Source organism: Chiroxiphia lanceolata, chromosome 5 (genome assembly GCF_009829145.1).
Source record: "Chiroxiphia lanceolata isolate bChiLan1 chromosome 5, bChiLan1.pri, whole genome shotgun sequence".
Lineage (NCBI taxonomy): Eukaryota > Metazoa > Chordata > Aves > Passeriformes > Pipridae > Chiroxiphia > Chiroxiphia lanceolata.
Window position 1 is genome coordinate 53,103,047 of NC_045641.1, and position 11,097 is coordinate 53,114,143.

The window sequence follows — 11,097 nt, forward strand, 5'->3', positions numbered from 1 at the left end:
TACAAAATAAATCTCAGTCCTGTCTTTTTCCAGGGCTGTGATTGATCCTCAATCAAGTCCCTGCTAGATGTTCTGAAAGTAAGCACACAAAAACATCAGCGAGGCTTTGTACCACTAATGTTTGGGTTTATATACTGCAATATAGGACAAGGTAGCTATTGGTATAAAGCAACTCAATTACACCAGGTAAGACCAAGTAAAGATACACCAGCTCTCAGCATCTTTTCCACAGATCCTTTCCTCCAGACTTGCCCTTAGTCCTGTGCATTTTCATAACTTCTTGGGTTGCAGTAAGTTCTATGCAGGTGCCTTGAATCCCAAGGGGGGAAAAAAAAAAAGACGGTTTCTCTTTCCATTGCCTCTGAGACCTGGCCGTAGGTCTGGTCTTTGCTCCTTTCAGGGTCTTGCAGTTTCTGCACACACGTAATAGAGTTTCTCATAAAGCCCTTCCCTGTTCTACCTTACAGTCAGACACATTCAGTGGTTAGCAGGGAAGAAGTAATTTGCCTTTCCTCTTCCTGCCTTACCTTATACCCTTTGTGCAGGAAGGTAGCTTTGCTCTCTGTTTTCCAGTCCCAGGCTTTTTCACAGAATATAATGGCTGCTAACTGTGAATAAACAACTGATACACATACTGTCTGGTTTAGGGGCTGTAAGAACTTCTAGAGCTCAAATAATATATAGATATTAATAGAATGACTGTAATGATATAATAATAAAAAAAATATCCTCAGGAGCACAATAATCTAACTTCAAAAGCAATTACCATCAGTAACAAAATGCAATGAGAAGACTAGGATTACTTTAATGAGATTATCTGCTTTTTGCCATTTGTTTTTGTGGGTGACTGTAATACTGTTTCACCTTCATTCCCAGCCAGTTTCTCAGATGCTTCTCACCCTGAGCATTGGCCAGCCAAACTGGACTGTGAAGCTGGGGCTCACTGGCCTCCCCATGGGATCCAGCCTATCTCTGTGAGCACCTTGGTCTTCAGCCTCCCCTATTCTTGTGCCTTTGTTGTCTCTGCAACATTGTTTTTCCACACTGGGCATCTTTCTATCCATGATGGAAAAGGCAGGAATGGGAGGACATGGAAGGGTGAGGAAAGCTGGTGTCTTCAGGGAGATGGAAGGAGAGTAGGCAAAATAATTGTAAGGTCAGTGTTTTAAGACAAAGGCAGAGACTTGATTATGAAGACTCTTGAAATTCAGCTTTATCCAGCAAGCCAGGGAGAACAGATATAGGCTCAGTAAGGAAGCACCTGGTCTATAGTGCAAGGAGTTCTCATTTAGCTTCCCAAAGCCTCTTAACCCAACCAATGTTCACACTTGTGCCCTTCTTACTCCATCTTCAAAACCCTTCCATGTCCTTGTGGCACACGAGTCCCAGAGTCATGGACTTGGGTGGAGAGTTTGTAGAGAGGTGGGCATGTGCTCTGGGGGACCAGGACTCAAACAGCTGGGAGGTGCAAATGGTGAGAGGGAGAGACTGCTGAGAAGATAACCAGTGATGTGTCTGCAGAGACCACATTAAGTCACACCAGAGATCAGCATATCAGCTCTGTGCATGAAGAACAGAGTTGTTTTCTTGTGTTGGAGGCAGCATGGGGAAGAGTAACTATCTGCCTCTGCAGATATCTATATATATAAGTTAATGTTCAGATAGATAGACAGATAGATAGATGTGGATATAGTTCTGTTCCAAACAGACAAGTGTGTAGCCTCTGGTGTCTGGAGGACTTAGAAGGTTCTTCCAGAACTTACTGGAGATCTCATCAGGACTTGCAACCCAGAACTCACTTGCCTTGATGCACCAGCACAACATAAAAACAGGACCTTCCTCCTTATTCTTGGAGAAAGTATAAAAGACCAGGACACAGGTAATAAATAAACCAGGTTTAATCATAAACCATTTACATATTTATAGAGAGGGAGGGAGACATGATCAGAAAGATGCTGCCTTGGCAACAGGAATAAAAGAACAGTATATTTTACCAGTCAATATACAGTACCAATGAAGGGTGGAGCTGATAAATGAATATGGGATTTTGCGTCCCAGAGGCTAATTTTTACAGACAATCATCATTCTTGGTTTCCCGTCAAATTATAGCACGAACTAGCTCACAGCTCTGCCCAAGACACAGCAAGGCAGCCACAGCCAAGAACAGAAACTGAGGGTGAGAAAGGGAGAATATATCTGAGGTATATATAACATACATATTCTGCTGTTGTGTACAGTCTTGGGGCCATGCTTTGTTCACATATGTGTGCACACATCTCATTTCAGTCAGCAAGAGTGGTAAGCTCATATCTGAGAGAATATATTGGGCTTTGAGGGCATACAGGAACTCATCAAACAACAGAACCAAAAGCAGAACAGGGAGAGAGATGAAGGCAAGGAAGCCTGCACTGAGCTGAGAAAAGAAAGAAGTGAATGGACAGCCCCAGATTTATCTGACCAGTCTGTTCAACCCTGTTTGGACAGCCAGCACAAAGCTTCTGTTCTGAAGAGCTTCTGCAGTGCAAAGGTTTACATCCAGGCAACCTTTATCAGACAGTGGGGGAATCCATGAACAAAATTACTAGAGGCACATTAACGGAAGAAATACGATGGAGCTGGCCCTATAATCATTCAGTTCCTAATTTTGAAGAACAACCCAATCCTGCCTCTTAAGTGGCCTAAGTCTACGTATTAATCTGGTCACTCTCAGCTGACACAGGCAGAGGAAGAAATCGTTACTCTGGTGACCATCAAGGCAGAGGGTGGCATTTGTACTATGGTGCTCAGAGTTGGTGTGGCTGCTTTGAGAAACAATATCACACCAGGCTTGAAAAGCAGTCAATGCATTGGTTTTTGCAGAACTATTTCACTTTCAATCAATGTACATACTAGAAAATTTTACAGATGAAAACCACCTTTCAGTGGTAGAAAGCAGACACTATTTAATGCCAAACACACATCTGATTTTGCTAAAAATACACCCCCAGACAATAAAAAAAACCCAAATTCCAAATAAAATCTATAACATAAACCAACGTTCATGTCTATGTCAAATGGTAACTGTTCCCACAAACATAAAATCAAGTTCTTCTTAATGCAGGTGCCCTCAGAAGTGAGTGGAAGTCGTGCATCCACATGTAGAGTCCACTCCCAATCTGTGAATCCTCAGTTAGGACTGCTGCCCTTTGAAATGCAAGTCCCACTTTTTAAAAGGAGAGCACACATACGCACAGGCACACAGAGATTCACACACACACACATAACTTCCTCTCTCTTAGCAAGAGCTGCATGCTGGGTAAGTGTTAATGCCTCCTGTGCATTTTTGATCTATTTTCTTTGTAAGGATAAGGTTGAAAGATCTTTACTTCTCAGACCTGTATTCTTTAAACAAAAAGGGGAATGAAGAGGAACTACATTGCAAAGACAAAAAGATGCACTCGTGTCTCAGGCATATACTTTTTTCCCAGTCACTTTCAAGGATGATGTTATTTACATTTGTGACTTAGCAGAATCCACAGGAAGAGTTATCCTTTCTCCACGTTGGGTTTTCTCAATAAACCCCATGAGCCCGTTCTCTGTTCCCATGGACCATTTTTTCTTTAAGGCACTGCATGTGGATGTTGACTTCAGACAGAAGTGCAAGCCTCCTTCACTGGATTGTGCATTTCTCCCTCTCTCTGGACTGACCTTCCCGGAGAACTTTCGATTTGATATACTTCAGGTCACTGTTGACGCTTGGCCGGCGAGCAAAAGGAGAGATCATGCCATAGGCACCCATGTCCTTGAATCGGCGCATCCGGAAGGATTTCTGTTGGAAAGTGTCACCATACTGGATGGAGATTTTCCTGTGGAGAGAAGGGCTCATCTCATGAGGTAGCTTGGCCATGCTGAAGAGAACATAGAACATCTCATCCACATTGGTGTTCTTCTTGGCTGACACTTCAAAGTAAGCACAGTTTTCGTCGCTGGAGACAAGATTCTCACCTTCGTCAGTGCGTACCTTGCGGAAGACTTCACTGTGGTCATTTTTGTTTCCACAGATCACCATAGGGAGGTCAGCTGATTCCTTGGTCTTGTTCTTCAGGCAGGATTTGACCTCAAGGATCTGTTTCTGGAGCCGCTTGACCTCATCAAAGGATTCTCTGTTGTCCAGGCTAAATACCAGGATGAAAACATCCCCTGCAATTTAAACAAAGATACTGTAAAGGTTTGTTCATTGCAGCCAGTGTCAGAGGAACAAATTTTAAAAAAGACATAGGTTTATTTGCCATCTCTTCCCCATGTTTTTTGGTTGGTCCTTTGGCATCTATTCACTCAGCTGTACTTTAGTTCTTCTAATTCAAACTCCCCACACCTTTCTGTAGTGCTACGGAAAAGACTTTCAGCTATGATGTTACTTCAGTGATATCTGAGCATGTTCCTAGTTTGCACTGAGCTTGTAAGTTATTGTGCGTTTTGCTCTCTTTTGTAAACGTGGCTCTATCTCAGCTCTGCTGCATTGCTCTTCCTTTCTCTTCATTTTGTTTGTATCTCTGTGTAAAACACAGCCTGTTCTGACACCAGTAGGAGTGGAGAGCTAGTAGCCACTCAGCCTTGGTCTTTTGATTACACAATGCATGGAACAACACCTGAACTAAAGATTTACAGCTGGTCAGTCCTGAATGCCTAAGTCAGTAATAAGAAGTTTCTCAGTGGGCAGTACTCTGCTGCCATTGCATTTGCTCAAGAGAAACAGGCCATGGAAAAAAAGAAATACATAAATGACACAGATCCCCTGGCATTTCCTTTTGACATTTCCTGACTTACAATTCCTTATGCAAGTAGAAAATAAGGCAAATCATTGCCTGTTGAATGACATTCATGTGGAACATGCTAAGAGAGCTTTCAGGGACAAAAGCTCACATTTGCATCCCAGAAACTGGTCCTAGGACCTCACTGAATGCACATGCTATCCTGGCCAGATGTGAAACTTATGTTTCACTGGCCAGCTAGAAGGGTAGACAGCGAATCCAGAAAGTAGGTTTGCTGTGAGGTGTGGCTGAAGATATCTCTACTGTTACTTTTACAATTAAAAAATTTATTTTAGCTCACAACAGGAACAGTTTGACAGTGAGAATGTTCAAACTGAGCCCCTCATTTTCCTTTCCCCTCCCCTCCTTTTAACACATTTGATTAAGCACAGACTAAAGAGCTATCCTTTTACTGGAATATCAAATCAAAGAAATTGGGCTGGAAATTTTAGGAATAAAAAATTCTTTGGGATTTTCTTGGTTAGAATTCCCTTCTTGTGCATTTCACATTTGTTTTTCACTACATGTGTCTTATAATGACAAGTTTATTTTGCCCTCTTCTGCTCTTTGTGCCCTCAAGATTTTATTCAGGCATTTATTTGTGACTGCAATAAAAATACGGAGCAAGAGGGGAAGGTAGAAGGGAAATAAACTAGAAGAAAATTTCAATTTCAGACCTTCACTTAGTGGACTTCCCTTCTGTGGCTAATGCATTCCCTATAGTGCTGGAGCACCCCAGACAGGAAATCTCTCTCTCTGGAAGTGTATCTTGCAACGACATCAAGCAGTCCCTTTAGCTCCCTCCCAAGTAAAAGTCATCTCCATGCTACACTTTTCAAGCTAATCTTGAAAATAATCTATCCTTAAGATCTTTCACCCACTGTTACCCATCTACTCACTTCCCCACGACTTTCTCACCTGTCAGGATAGAAAGCCTCCTCATAGCAGGGAAAGGGTGATTGCCAGAGGTGTCCAGGATGTCCAGCTGATACATGTCTCCCCGGATGTTGTAGACCTTGCGATGAAAATCCTCGATGGTAGGAGTGTACTGATCCTCAAAGCGGCCGTTGAGAAAGCGTGAGACGATGGAGCTTTTCCCCACCCTGGAGGCTCCCAGCACTACCATCCGGTACGAGTTCTTGGCTGGCACATTCAGGTTGCAGTTTCCACCAGACATGGTCTTCATCATTGCTTGATCCTGAAAGAGGAAAGAGCAGAGTTGGAGGAAAGATCAGAAACAAAATGGAAGATAAAATAGGGCAGCTCCTTACCACAAGCTTGACAAAGAGTGCTCTGGAGCATAGTCCTGGTTAGTAGATGAATGGTCCATACAGAAATCTTTTAATGGGAAATGCTTAAACTTTTTCAGTCTCATTTCCAGGGAATATTTGGTTTTGGTTTTGGGTTTTTTGTTTGTTTGATTTTTTTTGTTGTTGTTGGTATTTTTTTCTTTTCTTTTAAAGCAATATAAAAATGAAGGCATTTACACTGAAAAATAACACGCTTTTGCATTGCAATTTGCTGTTTCATCTAAACATTAAGGGCTAAATTCATCACCTGTGCTTCAACTTAGACACCAACTTCCTTCCCACCATCTGCATCACTTACACATTACCAGATTTTTCAGTAGAGCTTGGTTCTCATTTAGATACATAAACACAGAGGTCAGATTCCCCAATATATTACATCCACTGCAGCTGCCACTAGAACCTAGATCGCTTCATTTTGTTGCCTAAATAGGAGTTGTGCATAATACTTGTTTTCTGAGATCAACTAAAAGTCAGACACAAACAAAAATCATGCTGAACACCAGTGGCAGCTAGACATCTCAGTAACTTTAAATAGCTGGTCCCATGCAACCTTCATTGCTGGTGCAGGGAGTGTGAGCCACAAAATAGCACTGGCTTGTGATAAATTCAAACATCTGTACCTTCAGTGACCTTTTAGAAACAAGATTTTAATCTTGCTCTTTGGACTGGTAGTGTGGGAATTCCCTTTCAGCAGACTATCAGCATTGCAGCAGGATGGCTGGCCATGGGTAGAACTGCAGAAATGTAGATTTCGTAGGAGCTTCAGTCTTTGTACATACACAGCTCTTATGGGTGTCACAGTCTTTGCGGGTGCTAAGTACAAGCAGGAGAAAAGATGAAGGACAGCCATCTTACATCGCTATTAGACATGATTTCCAACCCCTGACATCTAAAATGTCAGAGAACCTGGAGATTGCATTTTGACATAGCACTCGGATGCAGAAAACTTCGATAGGAAAGAAAAAGTGATGCTCAGACGTTTTTCGTGTACCAGTTCAAATGAATTGTGTGCAGAGAGGAAAAATATAACCCCTGTGTGGGGAAAGCTGACTGTTAGAGCAAAGACGGCACATTTTGGAAAGAGTTTATTTGGGTTACTAGAATCTTATTAAAGAATAATCAAGTTCCTACTATGCCGTTTATTTAACTTAGGTATTGTTTATTTAATATTACAATGCAAGTACTTTATGTACACTGAAATATCATTTCTGGGTCCAGATCTGGATTCCTATCTTTACGCTGAGTGAATTTTATCTCCCAGGCTTTTATGTGGCTGACAATTATCTCAGTCAAGAGCTTAAAATATTTTATTTTGTTTAACATGTGCTAAGCACCAAAGCAGCAGTGAAGATACAGTCACTGCTAAATAAAGAAGTCTCTGGAATTCTGACCCAGCATCATTTCAAGTGCTGTGCTATTGCCCAAGGAAATAGCAAAACACAACTATTTATCATTATTAATATAATTTGCTGCATGACAACAGCATATTCAGCCTTAACTAAAGGATAAAAGAAAATGTAATGCTCTCCTCAGAGTAGCTTACACTCTGAATTATAGTCAGCAGGCAGGACAGCATGATATTAGAGGCAGACAGTAATGTCAGCACACAACTTTGAAAGGACACATACATATGGTACTGTTGGGATTGCTGTGGTGGGAATGACAGCAAGGAGCACATCAGTATTTGAACTGGACTCTGTGTTCTAGTCACCACAGGACCTGTCTCCAGTAGTGCAGAAACACCATATTCAGTCTCTGAAACAACACTGCCATGTACACTGTCTCTGCCCTTTCCTATGTAGCCAGTTCAATACTGTCTTCCATTTGTGAACAGACTTAATGCTTCCTTTCTCCCTCTCAGGCTTATCTGGCCTGAAAAACAGGGAGATAGATTAATGAGGAAAACTACAAACTTCTTTACAGCCCAGCATCAGTATCTAGAAGTGAGTCAGCTCTTCAGACTGAGATGGACCAGTGTAGCTGCATGGGGGTGAGTGGACTGTGTTGGTTTACACCTACTAGAGATCAGTTTTGTACAACTCGGTGCAAAAGCATCAGGGATTGAGCACAGTTATGCATTTTAAGCAAATGCCTTATATGTCCTGTACAGAACATGCTTGCTGAGGGACCTGATCACTTTACGCTGTCCTTGTTCCACCTGTCAAGGCATTCAGTCAAGAGAACTCCTGTGCTTTCTTAACTGTTTTTCATTTCACTTGAAGTTGAAAAATGCTTTCCAGCACTTTGACTCATGGAGTTGCTACTCATCACCTCTCCTGCAAATATAACTCCTGAGCGTGCTGTTGAACTGGGATATTATATTTGTGTTTTGTGCCTTCTCTTCTTATCCCCCCACTCCAGTTTTTCTCCAGTTCAACACAGTCTGCTTTCTTTCCTTTTCAGAAAAGGAATGAAACTTCAGCCTTCACACCCAGAGGTGGCAGGGGGGAGCACAGGCACTCACTTATACATTGAAAAAGATTAAAGGCAGAAGAAAAGAAATAGAGAGAGCGACCACATGTTCATGTACTAAGTAAAGCAAAATCAATCAGAAGAGAATGAGGAGACAAACAAGCTCCAGCTGGCTTTAATCTACATCTTTTCCTTCCAGTTTATTAAATTCTTAAGCATAGATTAATTCCCAGTGATACCTTCTGCTTTATATACTGGCTTGATGCTAGAAATTTTACATTAGGATTTTATACTGGTACAGTGCAGGGATTTCAAAATGCCATAGAAATATAAACAATTAATGTTATCTCCTCTTAATAAAGGGAAAGGCTCATATGCCCAGAGAGAGCTGAAACAGCAGACCAAATTCATCATTAAATCCCATTTATCCTGACTCCCTGTGTCATCTTCTACCCGCTAACCACCACCGCTCTTTTCATAGGCAGGCATCGGGTGAATGACAACAAACCTGCTTTTGCATGCTCTGGAGAGTGCTCGACTGAATTCCAGTGAAGTACTGACAAATCTGATCCTGAGCACCCAGAGAGAGATATCTAAGGAAGATATTCTTCATTCAACCTACCAAGAGCTATTGCACCTTAGTTTTCCATCCTCCCATCAGGGCGTATGCTCCCTACCACTCCCCATCCATGAACAGACTTCTGAACTACCTCCCTTGCACTCCTCCATCTCCAGCTACTGCTTCTGTCTCTGTTTGCCACCCCAGAGTAAATCGCTGCACGCAACTAAAAAGGACATAGGCAGACACAAATGCTATCATGCATAACAGACCTGTCACTTGTTAATCACTATTAGCGTCCCTGTAATTTCCATGCGCACCAAAATCACTCCCATGGGATGTTTGTTTCCTACTTTCATCCCAAACTCCGTGCTGATTTCTTACCTCTCTTTCCTTGGAGGAGCAGTCCTGGATCTTGGTGCAGTCTGATGAAGCTGATAATTTTAATCAGGGGTGGCTGCTGCTGTAAAAAGCTGTTGTTCTGTGGATCCTACGTTGCTTATTCTGGGCTCAGTTCTTCTCCAGTATTTTCCAAGAACTTAGCAGGATTGGGAAGGACTGCAGGGCTCCAGAGGGTGTTATCCCATGAATGGTAATTACTGGATCAGGCAATCGACATGGGCTAAAGAAGAGTCTCAGAATCAGTGACAGCTTTTCCCTTTGGTGAGATGAGCTTTTTCCTTCACAGCCTCAGTTCGAGAAAAGGAAAAGCAGAGTCTTTCCCACCCTCACTGTCTTTTCTTACAAGTTGCGTAGGCTCTGCTGAGGGGGAAAGAATTTCAGGAGCAGGACCTAGTTGTGCAGGGTAGTGGGTGCATCTGGCCGGCCCACCCTGCCTCTATGCTGCCTCAGACCCTATGGGGAAAGATCAGTGCAGGCATAGAAGTTGTCTACGCTTCCCCAGGTCTTGCCTGGTACATCCCTCTGCACAAGCTTCTTTTCTGCTGCTCTGAGATTTGCTTTAAAATATTCTCTTTCTAGGACAGAAGGGGGTTTTCTTTATATTTACCAATTAAGTCTTTCTTCTTCCCTCGCTGCCTTTCTCCTTCTCGGTCTCACAACTACTGGCAAATTGCAGATTTTTCTTCTGTAGGACTCACAGATAATTGGCTCAACTCCTCCCTTGAAGTCAGTGTCAGACACAGGGGAAGGAGGGGTGCTGAGGGGGTGGGATTTTGTGCCTATTGGAAAAATCTTTTCTCCTCTAAACAGAAAGTTCATATGCATCACAGACTGCACATTCCCTGTCTTTCCACCAGAGACCTGTATGTGTGCATGTGTGGGGAATGAGTTAGCGTGTGTGTATGAGAGACATAGAGAATTCATTTACTTTGCAAGCTGTAAATTCATAAGCTGTTTCTAAAGGCTCTAAACTTCCGTGCTGATCTTTTCTGCTAGATAGCAGCAGATTGACTCATTCCCCAAGTAAGAGCTTTCTGTCCATGATTTCTGTGATACTTTTGCTGTATGGAATACTTTCTCCTGTTTCCTCAACCTCAGAGACATTTACATTAGAATGGCTGGTTGGTTTAACTGAGAAACAAGAACAATGTGCAAGTGCTGTTCTCTCATTAATATTTAAATAAATGAAAAACTAAACTACAAATGGGTAGTAGAAATGTTAAAAAAAGTCAAACAACTGAAAGTGTGGGGAACTGAAACTCAGAAAACAGACAGAAACAAATTAAAAATAGGGTGAATCCAAGCAGTTTGTTAAACCCTAAATGAAAAATTGTGTTTGCAATTTATTTAATTGGTAATGGCCTTGATTTTCTCTCTTTTTTTGAGCTAAAGTAATAGTTTAGATCTATGAGTGTGTTTTAAAAGATGTCAAAAAGATTGACTTTGAAAGATTTGAAATGAACTATTTCAGCATTTCCCACCTAAAACTCGTGATCAGGGGCGGGGTGGGGGAAAGAGGAAGAAAAACACTCTGAGATTTCCAAGGTATTTTGACAATAAGAAAATGGAAGGGAGGCACAGTCTTCCAAATGCGAAAATAGTTTCAGGTGTCCTGCAATCCTCC

At 42.0% G+C, this 11,097-nt stretch overlaps 1 protein-coding gene across 1 annotated transcript; it reads right to left on the reverse strand.

Moving 5' to 3' along the window:
* Positions 1-1,882: 1,882 nt before the first annotated feature.
* RASD2 (RASD family member 2) lies at positions 1,883-10,238 on the reverse strand. Its single transcript, XM_032689352.1, has 3 exons — positions 9,456-10,238; positions 5,709-5,988; positions 1,883-4,179 (listed from the first exon to the last, which is right to left on the reverse strand). The coding sequence occupies exons 2-3, from the start codon at positions 5,977-5,979 to the stop codon at positions 3,650-3,652; spliced, it is 801 nt and encodes a 266-aa protein (XP_032545243.1). The 5' UTR covers positions 5,980-5,988; positions 9,456-10,238; the 3' UTR covers positions 1,883-3,649.
* Between the last annotated feature and the right edge of the window lie 859 nt (positions 10,239-11,097).